Source organism: Scyliorhinus torazame, chromosome 16, assembly GCF_047496885.1.
Source record: "Scyliorhinus torazame isolate Kashiwa2021f chromosome 16, sScyTor2.1, whole genome shotgun sequence".
Classification (NCBI taxonomy): Eukaryota; Metazoa; Chordata; class Chondrichthyes; order Carcharhiniformes; family Scyliorhinidae; genus Scyliorhinus; species Scyliorhinus torazame.
The window spans coordinates 184,444,945-184,469,756 of NC_092722.1; the positions used below are offsets into that span (position 1 = coordinate 184,444,945).

Below are 24,812 nucleotides of genomic sequence, written 5' to 3' on the forward strand. Positions count from 1 at the left end.
TTTAAGACGTGTCTTGTTGAGAAGGCAAGGGAATGGGGATGAGAAAAATACCAGCCACGATTCAATGGCGGAGCAGACTTGATGGGCCGAGTGGCCTAATTCTGCAATATGTCTTATGGCCTTGAAGGGAGGAAAGTGAGGTAGAGCAGTTTCGGGAGGAAATTCCAGATATTTTGGCCTAGTCAGTTGACGACACGGCCACCAATGGTGGAGCGGTTAAAATTGGGAATGCTCAAACGACTGGCATGACAGGAGAGGGAGGGGCAAGGCCACAGAGGAATTTGAGTGCAGATAGAAAACCACAATATTTCTCAATGCTGTCTCAGCACTAAGAACTTCCCTTTATCTCACAATAGATGTGGTGTCCTCAGACAACCACATTTATGGCCTGTCCTTAGTATTCTTACAGTAATTTCACGTCGTTTCCTGAGAAATTAGACGGTTCTCCCACATGTTTTTCCAGCTGAACATCTTTCCTGTGGTGAATGTAGCAGCCGTAACGTGGTACAGCTCACCATTTAACTGGATACCACAGTTTAGGATAGATGCGTAGACTTTGTATGACACTAATTAAAAATATTGTTGTGAAATGCTAGCTTTCGCTTCTCGTTCCATCAACCAGTTGTCTCAAGGTGCTTATTGAGTCACAAACCTTTTTTTTCAAAAACATTTTCAACATGTTAACAGTTTTACAATACACCCCTTGACGGCAACCAGATCCCCATAATTGTAAGATAAACAAACCCCATCTCTGGTGGAGCCCCTCATCTGTCCCCCTCAGAGCAAATTTCGCCTTCTCCAAATACAGGAACTCCATTAGATCCCCCAGCCGCGCCAAGGCACTGGGGGGGAGAAGCTGATCTCCACCCCAAGAGAACCCGCCTGTGAGCAATCAACGAGGTGAAGGCTAAAATATCTGCCCCCGCACCCCTCCGCAGCTCCGAATATGACCTCCAGGGGACCTGGATCCAAATCCACGGGTAGAGCCTCAGACATGGTGCTGAAAAACGACCCCCAAAATCTCTCCCAACTTCTGACAGGACCAGTACATGTGGACATGATTGGCTGAGCCCCTCCCACACCGCTCGCAGCTATTCTCCTACCCCTCAAACAGGCGGCTCACCCTCGCCTTCGTTAAGTGAGCCCTGTGCACCACTTTCAATCGTATCAACCTCAGCCTCGCGCATGAGGTCGAGGCGTTAAACCCTTCACACCACTTCACGGCATAATCCTTCTTCCAACATCATCCCCAACCCTTCCTCCCACTTGGCCTTAATCCGTTTAATGGGCTCCTTGTCCTGCTCCGTAATCGAATCGTGCCTTCAAAAACGGATCCTTCATCCCTTTTGCCCTTGTTCCTCCCATCCCAGAAGCTCGCATCCATCCTCCTTGGCTCAAACCCATAATTTCCTCTTATAGGCATCACGCTCGACTCTGCTCTCAACCTGAAGTGCCGTCGAAATTGCCCCTAAATCCTCAGCGTGGCTACCACCACAGGACTACCCGGGTATTTCCCTGGGGCAAATGGTGGCGGCGCCGTTGCCAGCGCCCGCAACTCCGACCCTTTACAAGAACCCACCTCCATCTGCACCCACAAAGCCTCCGCCTCTCTACTCCAGCACCGCACCTTCTCCTCCGCTTTATTTCCACAACCCTGTAAACTCCACAAAGAGTGGTGAGCCTGTGGAATTCATTACCACAGGAAGTAGTTGATGCTAAAACTTTGAATATATTCAAGAGGCGGCCGGATATAGCACTTGGGGAGAATGGGATCAATGGGGAGAATGGGATCAAAGGCTATGGGGAGAAAGCAGGATGAGGCTATTGAGTTGGATGATCAGCCATGATCGTGATGAATGGCGGAGCAGGCTCGAAGGGCCATAAGGCCTCCTCCTGCTCCTATCTTCTATGTATCTATGTCTCCAAGTCTCTCCAATTCCATTTCAGTTATATTTTGGAATCGAATTCCAACACCTTTTAGGCTCTACATCCTGACAACTCTTTTGAGTGGCGCAGGTGTCTCCTCTCTGGTCCTCTGGCACTGATTTTAAATCGCTGGCTTCCAGTTATTGACCCACTATCCAGAGGTTGTAGCTTTTTAAAAAAAAGTATTCAAGGTGGACGCTGGAGAGGTTCCCCCCGGTGCTGTATGGAGGGAACCAGGAGCGGGGCCGTCAAACGAGGAATTGCGGGAAGGAAGACAGAGCGGGTCTGGGAGGACAAAATGGCGGCCGGCGCGGATCGAGAAGCGCGGGCCCAGTGGGCCAGAGAGCAGCAGGACTTCTTGAGGAGCTGTTTTGCGGAACTAAAATCGGAGATGCTGGCCCCCATGAAGGCCTCCATGGAAAGATGGTGGAGGTGCAGAAGGTACAGGAGAAGGCGATCAAGGAGGTGGAGAGGAAGGTGTCTGAGAACAAGGACGAGATCCTGGGCCTGGCAGTCAGAGTGGAGGCGCATGAGGCCCTCCACAAGAGATGGCCGGAGAGGCTGGGTGACCTCGAATACAGGTCTCGGAGTCACAACCTGCGGATCCTGGGCCTCCCTGAAGGTGCCTAGGGGGCGGATGCGAGCACGTATGTGACTGTAATGCTCGGGACGCTGATGGGCGCGGGGGCCATCCCGCGGCCCTTAGAGTTGGATGGGTCGCATAGGATCCTCGACAGGAAGCCGAGGGCGAACGAACAGCCAAAGGCGATGGTGATAAGGTTCCACCGCTTTACAGATGGGAAGCGTGCCCTGCGGTGGGCAAAGAAGGAGCGGAGCAGCAAGTGGGAGAACGGCGAGATTCGCATTTACCAGGACTTGGGAGCTGAGCTGGCGAGGAGGCGTGCGGGTTTCAACCGGGCCAAGGCAGTCCTCCACAGCAAAGGGGTGAAGTTCGGGCTCCTGCATCCGGCCAGACTTTGGGCAATGTACCAGGACAGGCACCATTACTTTGATACGCCGGGTGAGGCGTGGACATTCATGAGGCATGAAAAGCTGGACTTGAACTAAGGGGCGGCTGCACGTGGGTGAAACGGGTTGGCGGGAATGTGTAATCGGGGGTTGGCCTGGTGTCAGACTATTTCTAGAATTTAAATTTGTTTGCTTCTCTGTTCTTGTTTTTTGTTTCAGGAGGCGGGGTGACGCCCGGGTTGTGTTGTCCGGTGCTCGGGAAGGACCCGATTGGCATTTACCCTGTGGGGGAGGGGGGGTTGGGGGCCCGCCGGAGGAGACAATAGTAAGTTTTCTCCTCCGGCAGCACTGTGCCACCGTGCTGCCCTCCAGGTCAGTTCTTACTGTTCCAAGGAGAACAGACTTAGCTTTTCCAACTCCTCTCGTAACTGAATTCTGTCACCCCTGGCAGCATTCTGGTAAACCTCTATATCTTTCAGAATCGTGGCATCTATGGCCTCGTTGTTTGTACTGAAACGTTGTACCCAGAATATCCCCCTCCCCAAGGATAGTCCAGTGTGGTACTTTCCATTTATTTCCTATGCCCCTATTTATCACCCCAAGTAATACAAATGTTTTATCTTCCCTTTTAACTCGCCCTGCCACCTTTAAGGATTGGCAACAGAATCTCTTTGCTCATGTACACTTTTCAAAATTGTGACATTTATAATACATTATCTTTCCATATTAGTCCTCCTAAAGTTGTTAATTATTTTTCCAAGTGTCGTGTTGCCGCATAAACAAACGTGGAGCCGTTGGCAGCCTTGCCAGACACAGACACCGAGATGGTTGATCTGTTTTTAGGATTATTGGTTGAAGGCTGTGAGTGGACTGGGGCACCGGGGAAAATCCCCCTCTTCAGATAATTAACAATCATTTTGACGGGCAATGTGGGTTTGGGTTAATATCTTGTTCAGAGGGTGGCACCTCGAAACAACAGTGCTGTGGCAATGGTAACAACTTTACAGCATTGGTTTTGTTTGCATGCTCAACATCCAACTCATTTCCCTTGCTCAGATGCATCTATTTTCACCTTTAAACATGATTGATCCTCTCTGGTAAACTAAGGCGCATGTTACACAGAAGCAGAGTTTTCAAGGGAGGGAAGAAGTTGGTGCTTAGCAGCTTTTGCAGATGTGTCTAGACTCCCCCTGGCATTTTCTTCGTTAAGGGCAGTAGGCGAGGTCGGGGGCAATAGCAGGCAATATGGTGATTGGGTAGGGATGCCAGCACATGCCCAGATCGAATTTGGAGCAGGTTGTATCCACACGGTCCCTTGAGTCTGCGCCGTCATTTGCTAAGATCGTGGCTGATCTCTTGTGGCCTCTACCGTTCGGTCTATCCCCTATACCATCTGTTGCCCCCTTATCAGCCAAGAATCTGTCCATAACAATATAAATATTCACTGACACCAGCTCCACTGCTCTGTGGCAAAGAGAATTCTCCCTGCACCCGACCCTTTTAAAAATAAATAAATAAATAAATAAAAATCCCTCCTCGTGAGAGCAGAACATTCAACAGGGCACTGGGCGATTGTTTTGACTTGAAAGTACAATGCTCGGCACCATTTCAGACATAGCCCCTTAAACAGAGTAAAACATCCCAAAACGTTACACGTACTATCTGATACTGAGCTACATAAGCAGATGTTAGAAGTGGCTTGGTTAACGAGGAGTGTCATGGAAGTAGAGACCAGCAAGCAGAGTGGTGTTGAGGTTTATGGAGGGACTCCCAGGGCCTAGGCAGCAGAAAGCATGGCCAGAATGAGGCACTAAAATCCAATTTACTCCGGGTGCTCCGGTTTCTTCCCACAAGTCCCGAAAGACGTGCTTGTTAGGTGAATTCACCCTCTGTGTACCCGAACAGGCGCCGGAGTGTGGCGACTAGGGGCTTTTCACAGTAACTTCATTGCGGTGTTAATGTAAGCCTACTTGTGACAATAATAAACATTATTCTTATAAATGGGACCTGGACATGAAGTGGCTGTAAAATGTTTTGCCCCCCCCCCAAAATATATTTTCAAGGCACCTTACAGTTCTTGGAATAGCAACAAGAAAAACATCATGTTGAATGAGATGATGTACGATGCGTGATGTAAATTGTTGATGCTGAGCTGAAGGACATTTCCTTGGTCAGTTCTGAAACGCCCTCAGGGCGTTCCACAAAACATTTTTAGAAATGTTGACTTTTGGGTGTTCCACTTGAATAATGTCCAGCGTAGACTTTTCAGCCGATTTTTCCAGTTCCAGTTTCACCTGTGTGCGCAAAGTGCAGATGTGACCTGTCATGTTGGTGGGGGGGTGGGGGGCGCTGTGGAATGGTTCCCAATTGTTTGTTGTAACTCGGTGGAAAGCAGATTGCAAAGAAGTGGGGGGAGCAAAGTCCGTCAGAAGTTCCATCCGTTTTTGTGCTTGACCGAATCTGGTTTAATGCAAGGTATATTTTTGTTGAATGTTCTGGAGTTGCCATTACTGCTGGTGGTTGAGACTTTCTTTGAAACTGATTGAATTCGGCTAGCTGGGGTTGGTGCTCTTTTTTTGATACAAGAAATCTTAATTGCGACGCATCTTCAGTCAAATAGAAATGCTATAACAGCAAAGCTAACCATGTAAGTTAGCTCAGTTGGCTGGGCAGTTGGTTCGTGATGCAAAGCGAGGCCATCAACGCGGTTTCAATCACCGTACCGCCTGAGCTTATTCATGAAGGCCTCGCCTTCTCAACTTTGTGCGAGTCGCTGGCTGTGCCCTTGAATTGAGTGGTATTTCAGAGTTCATAACATTGCTGTGGTCTGGAGTCACATGTAGGCCAGACCAGATAAAGGTGGCAGATTTCCTTCCCTAAAGGACATTAGTGAAGTTTTTTTTTATACGACCATTGACTTTTTAATTGCAGGTATGTATTCAATTCAAATTCCATTATCCGCCGTGTTGAGATTCGAACCCGGTCCCCAGAGCATTACCCTGGGTCTCTGGATTACTCGTCCAGTAACAATACAACTGCACCACTGCCACCCCTCCCAAGTAAATAGTAGCAATGACAAATTCCAAATCTTTGAGGTTCTGGAAGTGTAGCCATCTGGGATGGCCACTTACAACCAGGAGCAGAAAAACTCGCAAAGCAAGGCGGGTAAAATGGACAGAGCAAGATTCGGGCAGGCTCAGAGCCTGAAATGTATATTTGCAAGTGAGGAATCCAGACCGTCTCGAAACTCCGACCAATTAGCATTTTGATGGACGATTAGCATTTGATGGCCCATCTCCACCAAGACAAAGGACTGGTACTCGAGCGACCGGTACAGTCCCAGACATTTCGGCGCCACTCCCTGTACTAGGGAAGCGTAAACAACAGGGTCAGTTTGGGACACGTCCAGCCATCCAGGCACCCGCCCATTGATTGGTTCGAAATCGAACATAGTGATCAGGGATCACCCAATTAGTGGGGTCCAAACTGAAGGACCGCCCAAAAGAGCGTGAAAACCCCCAAGCATAAGAAGAGAGTCCACCATGTGTTTGGCCTCTTTTGGACCTGGCGCCCCGGCAACGACCATCTCCAATCGCAGCACCACCAGAAGCAAGTCCAAGTTCAACGCCCGCGACCAGACGGATGAGCCCAGCTGAACAGCTGTTACTGCTCCAGACTCGATAGATCCAGAATCGAACAACGGCCACTGTTCCTCTGACCTAAGCCGGGTGCTTGAAGTTAAGTACAGGTTGTCATAGTCGATAGGTGTAGTTTAACTAGTAGTGTGCGTTGCATGATCAATTGTGTGTGTAAATAAAGTACCCTTGACCTTGAACTAACTAACTGGTGTTTGGCTCTTTGATCGGTTGAACCTTGTGGTGGTATTATTTGATACCTGGCAACTCTGAGCATTAGAATATAGATATCAAAAGAAAGGAGGGCAACCTCATTGATTGCCATAGTTACAGCAGAGCCACAGAAAAGGCACCAGAAGCAAATAAGTAGGACAGAACAGACACCCGCAGTGCACAAAATGTAAATAAAATGGCACCTTTACAGACCGGTTTGTATGTGCAGTCACAGTAGCAGCATTGACAAAACTGATGTTATAGAGAAAGAGAGGTTGGAAGCTCAGAGAAATATTTCCTGTTTGGGTAGCTACTTGTTCTCTATCCATGAGCATTTGTGAGGGGGGGGGGGGGGGTGTGCTTTGTAAAATATCTCTAGATACTTGAACAGTTTCTCAAATTTTAGAATTACTTTTTTGAATCAAGGGAGTACGGTTATTGCGAATGTTAAAAATGTGTTTTTATTTTCAAACTACCCTCTTCACAACATGCTGCTGCAGATACACCAGTGTGGGGAAAGGTTTGTGTTCAGGAAAAGGATGGATGTCTTCATATTTATTTTTGTTGAACTATCAACTGCCCCAATTAGAGAGATTTTAGTGAGTGATAGATGGAGGACAGGGTGACTGCAGCAGTGGAGGGAGGGAGGGTGGGTAGGAAGGTGGACTAGCTACAAAAGGCCTGATAATGTAACTTTATTCACGTGGAGATGTATTTCCTTTGCCATAACGTGCGAGTCTTTTATAAAGTTCTTGAAAGGAATCAATTTGAGGAAGTTGCTTTGTTACGTGCTTGCCGTCTTTAATCAAGGTGTAAATCATAATTACTTCGGGTAAAACTTTATTTGAGGAAGTATGAAAATAGCATGTGCAGATATATGCCATGGTTTAAAAGGTTAAAAGTACGATAATTTGCATACATTTGGCTTGTACTGACTGCAGAGGGACGATCTAATTCAGCCATTCCAAAACCATGTTTGGTTGAAGGATCCCTTTTCAAATGGATTAATGACCACTGACACACCAAATAAATTATATCATTGTATAACACTCAGTAGGGCAGCACGATGGCGCAGTGGTTAGCACTGCTGCCTCACGGCGCTGAGGACCCGGGCTCAATCCCAGCCCCGGGTCACTGTCCGAGTGGAGTTTGTACATTCTCCCCGTGTTTGCGTGGATCACACCCCCACAACCCAAAGACATGCAGGATAGGTGGAGTGGCCATGCTAAATTGCTTCTTAATTGGGAAAAGAAAAGAATTGGGTGCTAAATAAAAGTACTGTATATGCGAGCATTTTAAGAACGCTTTTAAGGAAACAGGTATTTATTTACAGATAGAAGTGAGTTGGGTGTGTCTGCATCTCACCCCATAATATTGAGTGCTTAACTTTTTTTTTACACATCTACACTCCAGTGAACAAGTCTGAACTTAGACCTGGTGGCCACCATCAGTCTTGGTAAGTGCAGGCCTGCCTGGTGATCGCGCTGCTCCTTCCTCAACTGTCCCTTCTTGAGGTGAGAGACAGCCAGCCCACTCTGTGCTGCAGGTATGGTGACATCACTCTGCTCCCACCTACAAGCTTGCATCAATGCCCCCCTCTGGCTGCCACGTAATTTGTTTTTAACGATTTCTTATAATATATTACTATTTATTATTTCACCCCCCAGGTGGAGCAGTGCCCCCCCCCCTCTCACCAGTGTACAAAAAGAAAAAGGGATTCAGAAAGGCTGCCGCCTCTGGTGGCATAATCAGAATAGGAAAGGCGTATTCTTAAAATTAAAGTTGGCCCTTTAAGAGGTGACAGCAGGAAGCATTTTTCGCACAAAGGTCAGAGGTAATCTGAAGTACCCTTTCCCCCAAACAGTTGTGGATGCTACTGTTAGGACACTCTGGGTCAGTGCATGGTCAATTGCAGCCCCAGTTGACGCAGAGTCGCAATGCGTGTGAAATTGACTTTTATTTTCACACATCTGTGGTCTTCAGCTGCCCAAAACTACAGTCACCAGGTTTGTAAATTTGAACACCATTAGCTTTTTATTATTAATAGTAACTGTAATTAAATAAGCAATAAATCATTAGTTTATTCTTCAAACTAGGCTGTCAGGTGGAGGTTATCTTTTCTTTCAGCTAGTAATGGTTTTCACTGTATTTTTTGAAAAATAAATTTCGAGCATCCAATTATTGTTATTTCGAATTAAGGGGCAATTTAGTATGTCCAATCCACCTAACCTACACATCTTTGGGCTGTGGGGGTGAAACCCACGCAGACACTGGGAGAATGTGCAAACTCCAGATGGACAGTGACCCGAGACCAGGATTAAACCCGGGTTATCAATGCCTTGAGGCAGCAGTGCTAACCACCGTGCCGCCTACATTTTCACTGTAGACCCACAGAAATATCAGGCAGGCAACATTCAAGAGAGAAAGAGAGCTTCTTCTTTTGGGCGTAGAAGCTTCTGCCTTCAGACAGCAGGCGGCAGAAGAGAGAGAGAGAGAGAGCTGCTTCCTCCTTGAGGGTCCAGTGGCTTCTCTTGAGTTCTCTATGAAAACCCCCCACCTGATTGGAACCAATCGCTGTTGGTTGCCGGGCAGAACACTGTCTCTGGCCAATCCATTGGCCACCAGCCAATGAATCGAAACAAGCCCCTCCATGCTCCTAGACGCCATAAAGTCTGGGTTCTGCTGCCCAGAATACAAAACTTTATAGCACAGTGTAGTTTCACACTTTGAGTCCCTTACTTCCTCTGATCCGTGGACAAAAAAATAATTATGAGAAAATAAAAGTAATGGGAACCAAGGGAATCAACAGGACGGACCCTCACACTCGGCCCAATGAGCTTTTCTAGAGTGAGATACACATGTTTTTATGAGGTAAAAGAATTGAAGGATTAGAAAGATGGTAAATGGTGTTGAAGTTCCGCCCTGATCTATTTGCACGGTAGAATAGGTTCAATGGGCTGAATCATCTATTCTTGTTCTTGTGTAACTATATAATCTATATAATAGTGCCTGTCATTGCCAAGGATCCTGTTAATGGGGACGCTTATGATAGCGGGGAATTAGTGAAATTATTACCACTTGGACTAAAGCTAATGAGTTTCAATATTAGGAATCTGTGGATACCACCTACAGTCTCTTAGGTTAGCTGTGCCTCGGGGCAAATTTAGATGACTGTTGTCGGTCCCTAGTGCAAGTAAGACTTAAGATTCTACCAGGTCAGTATGTTCTTTATCAAGCATCTGCAGTTCTTATTTATAAGTTGCTCTTTTGACTCTTTGTAATGCAACGGGTTGCTTTTCATGAAAATTCTACTTGTTTTCTAAAATTATAAGCATGTCTGGATTCACTCAGAATTCTGCAATAGAGGAGGCCATTTGGCCCCACCTGTCTGTGCCAGCTCTCTGAAAGACCTGCCATCCCTTGCTCTTTCGCTCTAACCCCTGCACGTATTTCCCTTTCTAAGACTCGTTTGCGATGTATTCAATATGTGGAGTGCCCGTATGAGAAATGGAGAAAATAGCTTTGGGAAAGCCTGTTGATTGCAGCCTTAGTGGTGGTGTTTGATTAAACCCTGCATTAGGCCGGCATGTTTCTGTGGTTTGTTAGGCTCGCTGGCATGTGTCCTGGCAGAGAGGGAGGCCAGGCTAGTGGGCGGGGTGGGGGGGGGGGGGGGGGAGAGACAATGTGACTGTAATCCAAGTAAATAAGTAATCATTGCCTACTGCTTTAGTCGCTGAGCTTTGAAACTTGAAACATCCACGTTTTGCAAATCTTTCTTTTCCTTTTAAATTTAGAGTGCCCAATTCATTTTTTTCCAATTCGGAGGAAATTTAGCGTGGCCAATTCACCTACCCTGTACATTTTTTGGGTTGTGGGGGCGAAGCCCACGCAAACACGGGGAGAATGTCCACACGGGCAGGGACCCAGGGCCAGGATCGAACCTGGGACCTCAGCGTCGTGAGGCAGCAGTGTAGCTTTCTCAATTGCTGGGATGTCTTGAGGAGCTGGGAGGAGCAGTGATAACCTCGACTCGTGTGAGGAAGTTTAATTTTCGCCTGGCCCTTTTCGGAGAGTAGTTCAGCTCAGAAGACGCCATTCAGCCAATCAACTATGCCCTGGCTCTTTCAAAGGGCAATCTGATTAGTTCCACTGCCTGGCTCTTTCCCCTATTTCTCCAAGAATGTATCCAGTTCCCTTCCAAAAGCTGTTATTGAATCTGTTTCCACCACCCTAACAGTTAAAGCATTCCAAATTCTAACTGTTTTTACAGAAGAGCTTTTTATCCTCCTGTCTCCCTTGGTTCTTTTGCGAATCCCCTTAAATCTTTGGTTATTAATCAGCCACAGGAAACAGTTTCTCCCTTCATGATTTTGAACAGCACTATGATATGCTATCTTGACCTTCTCTCTGCTGTAATTCTCCAGTCTACCTGGATATCTGTAATCTGACATCCCCAGACCCATCCTCGCAAATCTCATCTGCACTCTCTCCAATGTCTTCACCTCCTTCCCAAATTTGGGTGCCCGCAAATGGGCACTGCTCCACCTGGGCTGAAAATAGCGACGGCTTTTTAAAATCCGAGACTGCATTTGTAAAGTTCTGGATTCCATCTGCTTCATTAACTGTCTTGTTCTGAGGTTTGGGTTCAATTCCCTTTTTGTTCCTTTTAAAAAATTTTTAAAGTATCCAATTCATTGTTTTTTCCAATAAGGGGCAATTTAGCGTGGCCAATCCACCTACCCTGCACATCTTTGGGTTGTGGGGGTGAAACCCACCCCAACACGGGGAGAATGTGCAAACTCCACATGGACAGGGACCCAGGGCCTGGATTGAACCCGGGTCCTCGGCACCATGAAGCAGCAGTGCTGACCACTGCTCCACCGTGCTGCCCTGGGTTCCATTCCTTATCCCACTATGGGTCCCACGGCTGTTCAGTACTTTGGGATTATCTGAGGTTACTTATATAGACTCCGAATTACCACCGAGAGGTTCTAACAACTTCTGAAAAAGCTGAGACTGTTCTCTCAAGAATAGAGAAGGCTGGAGTGATCTTTAAAGCCATTAAAACATTTGTTGGGGTAGATTTCGTGAAGATCCTTCGACTTGTACTGAAGACTAAAAGTGGGCACTATGAATACAAGATATCTGCTGATTAATCCGACAAGGAATTTAAGAGAAACTCTGGTTAGAACATGGAATTTGTCATCACATGGGCTAGTTGAAACAAATAGCTTAAAATAGAAGCATTTGAGGAGAAGCTAACTGAATGTGATGGAGAAAGGAGCAGATGGATAATAAGGTTAGATTAATGTGATAAATATAGGAATTTCATAGATATATTATTATATTTAGCTGGTGCAGTAATGGTTAAAAGCCTGGGTTAGGGAGTGTATCTGACTGCTGCAGTCATGTTTTTACAAATCCTCGGGCAGCACGGTGGCGCAGTGGATAGCATTGCTGTATCACGGCGCCGAGGTCCCAGGTTTGATCCCGGCTCTGGGTCACTGTCCGTGTGGAGTTTGCACATTCTTCCCGTGTTTGCGTGGGTTTCGCCCACACAACCCAAAAGTTGTGCAGTGTAGGTGGATTGGCCACACTAAATTGCCCCTGAATTGGAAAAAATGTAATTGGGTACTCAATTTAATTTAAAAAAGAAAAAATGTTTTTACAAATCCTGGTTTGAAAGGCAGCTAGACTTCGGGACTACAGAGGTGCAATTAAAATATCGTAAAAGTAAGATCACAATTTATTCCAACCCTGGATGTTGTTTACCTGTATAGGGCTAATGGAATTTTGTTTGTAGAAAGGAGGTTCCCTGGGGAGTAGATAATTGGAGACATTGGGCGCAATTCTCCCATCGGAAGTCTTAAGTGCCGACGCTGGAGTGAAAACCGGAGTGTTTCACTCCGGCGTCGGAGCCTGCTCCCAGCCCCCTATTCTCCCACCCCCAGGGGGCTAGTAGTGGCGCTGTGTCATTTACGCGCGCCGGGCCTTGGTGCTGTGTAAAAGCGTGGCCGCACCGCGTAAATTACGTCACACGCGCATGCGCGGTTGCCGTCCTCCCCAAGGCCGCCCCGCAAGAAGATGGCGGTAGAGGAAACGAGGTCCTCCTTCAGAGAGGCTGGCCTGCCGATCGGTGGGCACCGATCGCGGGCCAGACCCCATGTGAGGCCCCCCCGGTGCAGGAACCCCCCCCCCCCCCCAGCGTTCCGGTGCTGTTCCCGCTGGCAGCGACCAGCTGTGGACGGCGGGAACCCGTCGTATTGGGCAGGCCGCTTGGCCCATCCTGGCCAGAGAATCGCCGCTCGCCTGTTGCAAGTGGCGATCCTCCCATCGGCCAGCCATGATTCTCGCCGCGCCGGTTTGGTGGTGGGGGAAATCGCGTGGGGGCGTCGGAGCGGGGGGGGGGGGGTATCGTGTGGGGGCGTCGGAGCGGTGTGGCAGGACACGTGCGGCACCATGGCAATTCTCCCACCCGGTGTGGGGTGGGAGATTTCCGCCCATTGTGTTTAGCCTTAGTCAGATGGTCATAACACAGTTAGTGGGATTGGGATGATGTGGTTCATGGGAGGAGCTGGAGCTGCAGCTGTCAGGTGTTGAGTTTAGTTTTAATCTGTGTGAACAGACCAGCAGCTTCTGGAAAAAACAAGCAGGTTAAAATATTTGACTGTGAACTGAACCGGAGCTTTTTGCCAAATGCTGGGAAGTTAAACAGTAGTTTGACACAGGCAAGAATCTGCAAGCTGATTCCTGAGGCATTGCTTGCTCTCTCTCGTTCTCTCTCTCCCAGCAGCCTACGCAGGCCATCTCTATGAAGCACACATTCCTGGCTCTCCCAGCTGTATTTAAAAGTGGGTATGGACCGGAGATGGGTTTGCTTGATGGGAAATGAAAAGATAGCAGTCAGGAGATGAAGCAATTCATTTTATTGTTAAGCAGTGGTTAACTGGTTGCAAACTATATTCTTGTGTGATGTTCAAAAGAGTTCAATACTGTGTTAGTTTGTTTTATTATACCATATTCCTATTTGTGCGTGGAGTCACCCCTGGAGCAAAGTATCCTTTCTTCACAATCTTACAAAATGAAAGTAAAATATTGGGGTTTGTGTCCATTATCCTAGCAACTGTTGGGGTCTGGTCCGGTATCATGATATGAGGTAGGTTGGGAGGAACTTTGCAAGGAGAATAAACACTGGCGTAAAGCATTTGGGCCAATGCCCTGTTTCTGTGCTGTAAATACAGTGCAGGTCTGCCTTGCTTTCACTTTCCATTCCCAGGGCATTGTATTTTCTGACGTGACTGCTTCAGAGATGTACAGGGTGGACAGTGCAGTCAAAGGGCTGTCGTACCCTGGAGACCAAAGTATTGGGAAATCAGCCAGTGACGTTTTGGATTTTTTCATAGCTGTAAATAGTGGAGGTGTTTAGGAAAAATAAGGCACATGGGACTTAGAATATCCATCCAGCTTGACATTGTACCATGACTTGGAGAACCGTGTGTACTCCACTAGGCCACTCCTTTCATGCTGCCTCATACCATGTTTTGAGCGGCAAAGGAAGATGTTTTATCTTTGGATCTAATAATCCTGCGCTTCTTTGTGGCCCTAAAGCAGACTGCAGACGGCGAACTGCTGAATTCTGAATTGCTGTAGATGCAGTGTGGAATGGATTTTACTGAGGAGGGGGAGATTCCCTGAAGGTCGTACGGAGCTATAGGTTGATCCTGGCCCAGAGTTAGCAGATGTCCATTGCCATCTACTATCGTCTTTGTTAATCCTGGCACGGAATCTCGCAAAGAAGCGAACACATTGCAAAGGAAGTGTATGTACTCTGGTGATGGGAGTCTCGGTTAGGTTAATATCTGATATTTTCTCCTGATTATTTGTTCGCGGGATGTGGGCACCAGTGGCAAGGACAGATTTAATTACCAACCCCTGATTGTCCTTGAGATGGCGATACTGAGCTGCCTTATTGAACCGCTGCAGTCCGTGTGGTGTTGCAGGTGCACTCACAGCACTGTCGGAGAGGGAATGAAGTAACGGCGAGGGAGTTCCAAGTCAGGGTAATGTGCCTCAGCGAGTTGCTGAATTGTATCCTGTAAATAGTACACACTGATACGAGTAATTGGGGATCCTATTTATCCAACCTCTTGTTCACAGATGTTCAAATTATGATGACCATAACTACTTTTGAGGAATATTTAAAAGGAATCTCCTTTGAAGTCCCAATATAGTATTTATGGGGGGGCAGTGGTGTAGTGGTATTGTAACTGGTCCAGTAATTCAGAGACACGGGGCAATGCTCTGTGGAATTAGGTTTAAATCCCACCGTGGCAGCTGGTGACATTTAAATTCAATAAAAAAATCTGGAATTAAAAGTTGCATGATTACCATGAAACGATTGTCGTAAAAAAAACTTACCTGGTTCACTAATGTCCGTTAGGGAAGGGAATCTGCCATCCTTACCTGGTCTGGCCTGCATGTGACTCCCAAGATCTACAGCAATGTGGTTAACTCTTAAATGCCCTCGGGGATGGGCAACAAATGATGCCCACATCCCATGAACGAATAAAGAAAGAAAAACTATTTAAGTACACACATGCATGGTAGCTCAGTGGTTAGCACTGTTGCTTCTCAACGCCAGGAACCCGGGTTTGATCCCGGCTGGGGTCACTGTCTGTGTGGAGTCTGACACGTTCTCCCTGTGTCTGCGTGGGTTTCCTCCGGGTGCTCCGGTTTCCTCCCACAAGTCCCGAAAGACGTGCTTGTTAGGTGAATTGGACATTCTGAATTCTCCCTCCGTGTACCCGAACAGGCAACGGAATGTGGCGACTAGGGGATTTTCACAGTAACGTCATTGCAGTGTTAATGTAAGCCTGCTTGTGACACTAATAAAGATGATTATTATTACATGCATAATGCCCAGTGTAAACTCGCCTTTATCAGTTTTCCTTTACTGCTGCCTATGAACAGGTGTTACCAGTAGTGTTAGGCACTGCGAGTTAGTATTTTTACATTTCCCCCTACATTCTAATAAATTGCTCCAGGCGTTCCCCGTGGTTAATTGTTGAAAGTATTTTTTTGTGTAGCAAAATGGTGTTTCCAAAAGAAATCAACCCACGGAGCCCCCTGGTGGCTGAAGCCTGCACTCACTCCACAACCATTGGAACTGGCACAAAATTTAAAGAGAAAATATTCCCAGGGAACAGTGACCAAAAGTTGTAACAGCAGGAAGTGAAGTTTGTTGGAATGGCATGCCTAAAATCAGATGGCTATTGTGAGCATGTTGGGGAGCATCCACTTTGAAATGACTGCCAAGATTTATTTAGGTAGTATAGGAGTGACTTTCATTAATAGAAATGGTTTGAATTTCAATCAATATATGTTTCCATTTTGGTTTTGAAGGAATGTTTACTCCATATGGAAAGGTGAGATTGCGATCGGCTGTGGCAAAGTTGACATTTGTGGTGAGATAAATGTCGGAATTTCAGATACATATTGTGCTATATTCAGCTGGTGCTGCAATGGTTAAAAGTCTGGGTTAGGGAGTGTATCTGACTGCTGCAGTCATGTTTTTACAAATCCTGGTTTGAAAGGCAGCTAGACTTTGGGGCTACAGAGGTGCAATTAAAACATTGTAAAAGTAAAAGTAAGGTCATCATTTATTCCAGCCATGGATATTGTTTACCTGAATAGGGCTAATGGAATTTTGTTTATAGATAAAGGTTCCCCGGAGAGTAGATTATTGGAGACAAGGGGAGCGATTCAACCAAAACATTTCTAAAGTGTCGTTTTGGTGCTGTTTGGCTGGGTGTTTCTCGCTGGATTTTTGGATGAGATCCATTGAACTATTGAACCACACCTAGTCATTTTTTGGGGCCTTGAGGAATTTATCTCCACTCAAGCCAACACTTAGAAATGTTTTCAACAATGGGGATCTGTGAGACTGGCTCCTCAGAGATCAGGCCGCCATCGTGAAAGTATGCCCTGATCTCTGCAAGCTTGAGGGTTTGCCATCCCCCCCCCCCCCCCGCCCATAATGTCACCTCTGTGTATATGGGCACTACCCCACAATTTCCCCCCCCCCCCCCCCCCCCGGGCCCCCACACACACACACAACCGTCCCCAGACCGTACTGTGGCACGGTAGCACAGTGGTTAGCACTGCTGAGTCACAGCGTCAGGGTCCCAGGTTCGATTCCTGGCTTGGGAAACTGTCTCTGCGGAGTCAACACGTTTCCCCCGTGTCTGCGTGGGTTTTCTTCCCGGTGCTCCAGTTTCCTTCCACAAGTCCCAAAAGACGTGCTGTTAGGTGAATTGGATGTTCTGAATTCTCCCTCCATGTACCCGAACAGGCGCCGGAATGTGGTGACGAGGGGCGTTTCACAGTAACTTCATTGCAGTGTGTTAATGTAAGCCTACTTGTGACACTAATAAAGATTATTATTATAAGTGAGGACACGCCGCTATGGGGTCACTGCGGGCCCCACCTTTTCAGGCCTTCCCCCTTTCAGGGGCCCACCCACAGCCACCCCTTTATTCGGCCCCTTCATATCCGGCTCTCACCCACCCCTCATCCACCCCCTTTCATGGACATGATGCAGGCATGGAAGGCCCCAGATCCGGATGGGCTCCCGGTGGAATTTCATAAGATGTTTCCGGGAGATCTGGGGCCCCTGCTGTTAAATAATTTAATGAGGCGAGGGAGAAGGGGGAGCTTCTCAAAGGCCTTTTTTAGGAAAGTTAACACCCTGATTTTGAGGATTTGTTTGGGCGGGGAAATCCCCCCCCCCCCGGGTAAACAAGTGCTGCTGGCAAGAACAGCAGAGGCACCATCAACAGTGCCCCTAAGCTAGTGCCCTTACAAGAAGCTGCCTCCATCCGCTCCCACACCGACTCCTCTTTCCCCCCCCACCCCCCCCCCCCCCCCCCCCACCCCGACCATGGCAAAATTTTCTGCACCGTAGTCGTTCATTAAATTTGGCAGGGCCAGCCTGTATACCCCACGTCCAGCCGCACCTTGTTACCTGGGGGAGGATTTCCCCGTCCAAACAAGCCCCCAAAATCAGGGCGTTAACTTTCCTAAAAACAAAGGCCTTTGGGATAAAAATCGGGAGGTTCTAAAAAACAAATAGGAACCTTGGGAGCACCATCGTTTTCAAAAACAGATTAGTTAAAAGATTTTGCTGTCAACAGAACCAAGAGGTTTTTTGCCAAATGCTGGGAAGTTAAACAATAGTTTGGCACAGGCAAGAACCTGAAAGCTGGTTCCTGAAGGATTTCTCTCTTGCGCACGCTCTCTCTCTCTCTCTCAAGCAGTTTATCCAAGACATCTCGATGAAGCAAGTAAACCTGGGTCTGTTAACTATTTATAAGTGGGTTTTGACCCAAGATGGTTTTTGCTTGAGTGGAGATAAAAAAAATAGCAGTTGGGAGTTAGTGTTTAACTTTATTGTTAAGCAATGTTTAACTGGTAATTGTAAGCTATTCTCTTGTATGATGTTACAGTGAGTTTAATATTGTGTTAGTAATAAAGTTTGTGTATGCCCTATCCCTACTTCTGCGTGGAATCACTCCTGGAGCTTAAGTATCCTTCCCTCAATGTCTTGCAAATCAAATCAAATATTGGGGTTTCCTCGCAACTGTTGCCATCTGGTCCTGGATCGTAATAATGGACTTCTTGCATCCATTTTGGTTCACTTTGGCTCCTTGCCCTCTTTCTGCCAGTTACATCTCCTCCCCTCTTCTGGTCCTTAAGGCATTGATTGAAGTTTGGAAGATTCATTCCAGTCTGTTGTAATCTTTTACATTTTTCTGCCTCGTGGTCAGAGGGCCGTATGATCGCAGTGAGGGACCGAATATGATCCCCTCCTCACCTGACATGCAAGGGCAGGTTTGCCTCTAGCTCCAGTGCCCATAAGCAATTTCTAGCCCCTTTTTTGTTACCAGTTAATAACAGGAGCACTGGGTGGTCACCTTCAGCTCAGCACGCTAGACTGCAAACTTGTGACTAAACCGCCGGGGAAGTCGTTTTACTTTCCGATTTGTCCTAGCTACCATTCGCCGTAGAACTGAGCTCACCCAGAACGCCATTGCCTGGATCCAAACGCTCACCAAGTCCGTCTCACCCATTACCCTTGACCCAGAAACACTTGTTTCCAAATCCCACCATGGCCTGCCCCTCCCTATTTTTGCAATCTCCTGCAGACCCACATAAGTCGTTATGCTCGTCCAATTCTGGCTCCCTGAGCTTGCTCTGATTTTCTTTGTTTCAGCATTGGCTGTGCCTTCAGCTGCCAAAGTCTAAGCTCTGTAATTCCCTCCCTGACCCCCTCCTCCCCATTCTCCTTCCCTCAGACTCTCCTTCAAACCTACCTTGTTGAAGCTTTCGGTCCGAATATCTGCTTATGGGCTCAGTGTCCAATTTGACCCCAGTGAAGCGCCTTGGGATGTTTTATTCTGCTGAAGAGTATATATCAGAGCCAGTTGTTGTTGATGATATACAATTTTGCACAAATAATCTTTCAAATCATTTTTATAAGGAAAGTGATAGAATTCTTGATAGAATAAGGGCTGGTTTAGCACAGGGATAAATCGCTGGCTTTGAAAGCAGACCAAGGCAGGCCAGCAGCACAGTTCAATTCCCGAGCACAGTTCAATTCCCGTACCAGCCTCACCGAACAGGTGCCGGAATGTGGCGACTAGGGGCTTTTCACAGTAACTTCGTTTGAAGCCTACTTGTGACAAGAAGCGATTTTCATTTCATTTTCAGAACGCATGCAGTGATTTCTTTATTCATTCGTGTGATGGGGCATCACTAACAATGCTGGCAATCATTGCCAACCCCTTATTGCACTCGAGGTGGTGGCAGTGGGGCTGAACCCTCTCCTTGAACCGCTGCAACCTGTGTGGTGAAGGCGCTCCCACAGTGCTGCTGGCGGGGAGAGCTCCGTGGCTTATTAAGTTTGACATGGAAAAACATCAGCCACCTATCAGCTGAAGCTTTCTGCAGCATTTTAACGGTGGGCTCGGCGTTGGCGCGATCTCGGTACTTGCAACGGTCTGTTGCAGTGTGGGATGGCTGGCCTTCACAAACGGAGTGGGGGGGAAAACCAGAGGCGATAGTTGAGGGGGTGACTGGTGGAAATGTTCAGGCCTGCTTATGGCTGTAATATTTAGAGGAGTGTGATATTTTAACAGTTAGTCATAAATAGCCACAACCATTAAATACATTTGCTTGTTTATCCTCTTGGGTATTGCCGATTAACTATACAGTGGTGTCAGCAAAACAAATTCCAGCCATGTTTCCGTACTCTTGTCTCTTGATAGTAAGACAGCTGACTTGTGGTTAAGACCGTGGTGCAGTGATGTCATGTATTCTTGGCTGTTGCTGCTGTTGCCAAGGCCCAACCGTGTCCTACGCGATCCTCGTCTGTGAGCCTGTTTACTGACATTTTTCTGGCACTTTTACAAGCATGGAAATAACACATGTTGAGGCCTGAAGTGCAGATCCTGGGAAGTGGTTGCTGTATAAAGATGACTGAAGTTCAGTTTTCTCATTCTTCATCCAGGTTTGAGTTCAATATGCCTTTTCTTCTGAGTTTCAAGCAGGTAATACTGTTGTTTTGCTTTTCACCTGAAATTTGCTTAACCACAACTCCCCCCCCCCCCCAAGCTTGCCTGTCCGACTCGAGTCGTTCCTCGTGGCTGATCTGCATGCAGTTTTATCATTTTGCAATATGCCTGTCATGCATGCCGTTAGGACTTCAAATCGCTGCCCTGTCACATTGCGTTGCTGATTAAAAATGAATGAAGGAAAGACCTACCGTGTTAAAGTTTGTGTGGTGCCCAGTTTGATGATGTACGGGTGATGTGAGCATAGTTTATTTGAATACATGGGGAAAGATTGCAAACGTGAGAAGGGTGTCTTGCATTCCGCACTGACTGGTTTTTGTTCCATTTGTGGGTTTTTTGTTCCTCCGGAGATCTGTTTTTTTGTTGCTGCTCTTGGCTTTAGCATTTCCGCTCCTTCCTCTCATGCCTGTCTTCTGTAATCACTGTCTCCCCCTGTCGCGGACTCTTGTTATGTTTCCTGCTTGCTTTGCACCCTCCATCTTCACAGGAGTCCATTCTGTCCACTGTTCACCTTGAAAGCGAATGGACTTGTGTTTATAGAACCTCAGGAAGGCCCAAAGCACTTCACACCAAAGGAATGAGTTTTGTAACATGGCCAAATACAATAATCAATTTAGATTAGATGTGGAGATGCCGGCGTTGGACTGGGGTGAGCACAGTACGAAGTCTTACAACACCAGGTTAAAGTCCAACAGGTTTGTTTCGATGTCACTAGCTTTCGGAGCGCTGCTCCTTCCTCCGGTGAATGAAGAGGTCTGTTCCAGAAACACATATATAGACAAATTCAAAGATGCCAAACAATGCTTGGTATGCGAGCATTAGCAGGTGATTAAATCTTTACAGATCCAGAGATGGGGTAACCCCAGGTTAAAGAGGTGTGAATTGTACCAAGCCAGGACAGTTGGTAGGATTTCACAGGCCAGATGGTGGGGGATGAATGTAATGCGACATGAATCCCAGGTCCCGGTTGAGGCCGCACTCGTGTGCGGAACTTGGCTATAAGTTTCTGCTCGGCGATTCTGCGTTGTCGCGGGTCCTGAAGGCCGCCTTGGAGAACGCTTACCCGGAGATCAGAGGCTGAATGCCCTTGACTGCTGAAGTGTTCCCCGACTGGAAGGGAACATTCCTGCCTGGTGATTGTTGCGCGATGTCCGTTCATTCGTTGTCGCAGCATCTGCATGGTCTCGCCAATGTACCATGCTTCGGGACATCCTTTCCTGCAGCGTATGAGGTAGACAACGTTGGCCGAGTCGCCCGAGTATGTACCGCGTACCTGGTGGGTGGTGTTCTCACGTGTAATAGTGGTATCCATGTCGATGATCTGGCACGTCTTGCAGAGATTGCCATGACAGGGTTGTGTGGTGTCGAGGTCACTGTTCTGAAGACTGGGTAGTTTGCTGCAAACAATGGTTCATTTGAGGTTGCGCGGTTGTTTGAAGGCAAGTAGTGGGGGTGTGGGGATGACCTTGGCAAGATGTTCATCGTCATCAATGACGTGTTGAAGGCTGTGAAGAAGATGACGTAGTTTCTCCGCTCCGGGGAAGTACTGGACAACGAAGGGTATTCTGTCAGATGTGTCCCATGTTTGTCTTCTGAGGAGGTCGGTCCGGTTTTTCGCTGTGGCGCGTTGGAACTGTCGATCGATGAGTCGAGTGCCATATCCCATTCGTACGAGGGCATCTTTCAACGTCTGTAGATGTCTGTTACGCTCCTCCTCGTCTGAGCAGATCCTGTGTATACGGAGCGCTTGTCCATAGGGGATGGCTTCTTTAATGTGTTTAGGGTGGAAGCTGGAGAAGTGGAGCATCATGAGGTTATCCGTGGGTTTGCGGTAAAGCGAAGTGCTGAGGTGACCGTCCTTGATGGAGACAAGTGTGTCCAAGAATGCAACTGATTTTGGAGAGTAGTCCATGGTGAGTCTGATGGTTGGATGGAACTTATTAATGTCATCGTGTAGTCGTTTCAGTGATTCTTCGCCGTGGGTCCAAAGGAAAAAAATGTCATCGATGTATCTGGTGTATAACATCGGTTGAAGGTCCTGTGCGGTGAGTAGGTCCTGTTCAAACTTGTGCATGAAGATGTTGGCGTATTGGGGTGCGAATTTGGTCCCCATGGCTGTTCCGTGTGTCTGGATGAAGAACTTGTTGTCGAAGGTGAAGACGTTGTGATCCAGAATGAAGCGGATGAGTTGCAGAATTGCGTCTGGAGATTGGCAGTTGTCGGTGTTGAGTACTGAGGCTGTTGCAGCAATGCCGTCGTCATGGGGGATGCTGGTGTAGAGTGCCGAGACGTCCATTGTGACGAGGAATGTACCTGGTTCAACTGGTCCATGGGTGCTGAGTTTCTGTAGGAAGTCCGTCGTGTCGCGACAGAAGCTGGGTGTACCTTGTACGATGGGTTTCAAGATGCCCTCGATGTAGCCAGAGAGGTTCTCTCACAGGGTCCCATTGCCTGAAACGATAGGGCGGCCTGGTGTGTTGGCCTTATGTATTTTCGGGAGGCAGTAGAGATCTCCAATGCGGGGAGTACGTGGGATGAGAGCACGTAGGGTGCTCTGAAGATCTGGATCCAAGGTCTTGATCAGTCTGTTAAGTTGGCGGATGTGTTCCTTGGTCGGATCTGCGGGTAACTGTCTGTAGTGTTCTTGGTTGTTCAGTTGTCGGTATACTTCTTTGCAGTAGTCCGTTCTGTTCAGTACGACAGTGGCCCCCCCTTTGTCTGCTGGTTTGATGACGATGCTGCGGTTGGTCTTGAGAGCGCGGATGGCATTGCGTTGTGCTTGGGTGACGTTCGGGGCTGTCTTGTGAATGCGACTGATGAATCTGGCATTGACGCGACTCCTGACTGCTTGAGCATACATGTCGAGTCCAGGGCAGCGGCCTTCCGGAGGGGTCCAATTCGACTCTTTCCTCTTCGGTTGCCGCACCGCAGATCTCTCGTTCTGCTGTTCCGGTTCATTGGTAGTCTGCTTGGGTTCGCTGTTGGCCTCTTGGGGTCTGTGGAAGAATTCCCGGAGCCTCATTCGCCTGATGAATTCCTCCGTGTCTGCCGCGAGACTGATGGGGTCCATTTTGGTGGTGGTGCAGAAATTAAGCCCTCTGCTGAGGACTTCGATTTCGTCTGGTTGAAGGGTGTAGTCTGACAAGTTGACAATAGATTTCCCTGTATTGTTTTCTACTGTGACACCGGGGGTGGCTTGGCAGCAACCAACTTGCCTTCAAACAACCGCGCAACCTCAAATGAACCATTGTTTGCAGCAAACTACCCAGTCTTCAGAACAGTGACCTCGACACCACACAACCCTGTCATGGCAATCTCTGCAAGACGTGCCAGATCATCGACATGGATACCACTATTACACGTGAGAACACCACCCACCAGGTACGCGGTGCATACTCGGGCGACTCGGCCAACGTTGTCTACCTCATACGCTGCAGGAAAGGATGTCCCGAAGCATGGTACATTGGCGAGACCATGCAGATGCTGCGACAACGAATGAACGGACATCGCGCAACAATCACCAGGCAGGAATGTTCCCTTCCAGTCGGGGAACACTTCAGCTGTCAAGGACATTCAGCCTCTGATCTCCGGGTAAGCGTTCTCCAAGGCGGCCTTCAGGACCCGCGACAACGCAGAATCGCCGAGCAGAAACTTATAGCCAAGTTCCGCACACATGAGTGCGGCCTCAACCGGGACCTGGGATTCATGTCGCATTACATTCATCCCCCACCATCTGGCCTGCAAAATCCTACCAACTGTCCTGGCTTGGTACAATTCACACCTCTTTAACCTGGGGTTACCCCATCTCTGGATCTGTAAGGATTTAATCACCTGCTAATGCTCGCATTCCAAGCATTGTTTGGCATCTTTGAATTTGTTTATATATGTGTTTCTGGAACAGACCTCTTCATTCACCTGAGAAAGGAGCAGCGCTCCGAAAGCTAGTGACATCGAAACAAACCTGTTGGACTTTAACCTGGTGTTGTAAGACTTCGTACAATTTAGATTAGAGCAAGGTTCCACCAACAATGAGCTAAGTAACCAATAAAACTCTGCTTGGTCAATAAGCCAAATACAGAGCGGTGGAAGCAGGGTCAATGATGATTTTCAGAAGGGAGTTTAATAAATATTTGAAGGGAAAAAAATTGCAATGAATAATAATAATCTTTACTAAAAGTAGGCTTACATTAACACTGCAATGACGTTACTGTGAAAATCCCCTAGTCGCCACATTCTGGTGCCTGTTTGGGTACACAGTGGGAGAATTCAGAATGTCCAATTCACCTAACAAGCACGTCTTTCGGGACTTGTGGGAAGAAACCGGAGCACCCGGAGGAAACCCACGCAGACACGGGGAGAGCGTGCAGACTTCGCGCAGACAGTGACCCAAGCCGGGAATCGAACCCGGGTCGCTGGCGCTGTGAAGCAACAGTGATTA

General features: G+C 47.7%; 1 protein-coding gene across 3 annotated transcripts in view; it reads left to right on the plus strand.

The window, feature by feature from the left end:
* The window catches only part of wbp1la (WW domain binding protein 1-like a), a 108,228-nt gene that overhangs the window by 47,457 nt on the left and 35,959 nt on the right, over positions 1–24,812 (plus strand). The window contains exon 2 of one of the 3 annotated variants that reach the window (XM_072479587.1): positions 20,311–20,350. The exons of the other annotated variants lie outside the window; for them this stretch is intronic. Coding sequence (XP_072335688.1) covers positions 20,324–20,350 — 27 coding nt within the window. The 5' untranslated portion in view covers positions 20,311–20,323. The remainder of the gene's footprint in view (positions 1–20,310; positions 20,351–24,812) is intronic. 3 annotated transcript variants of the gene reach the window in all.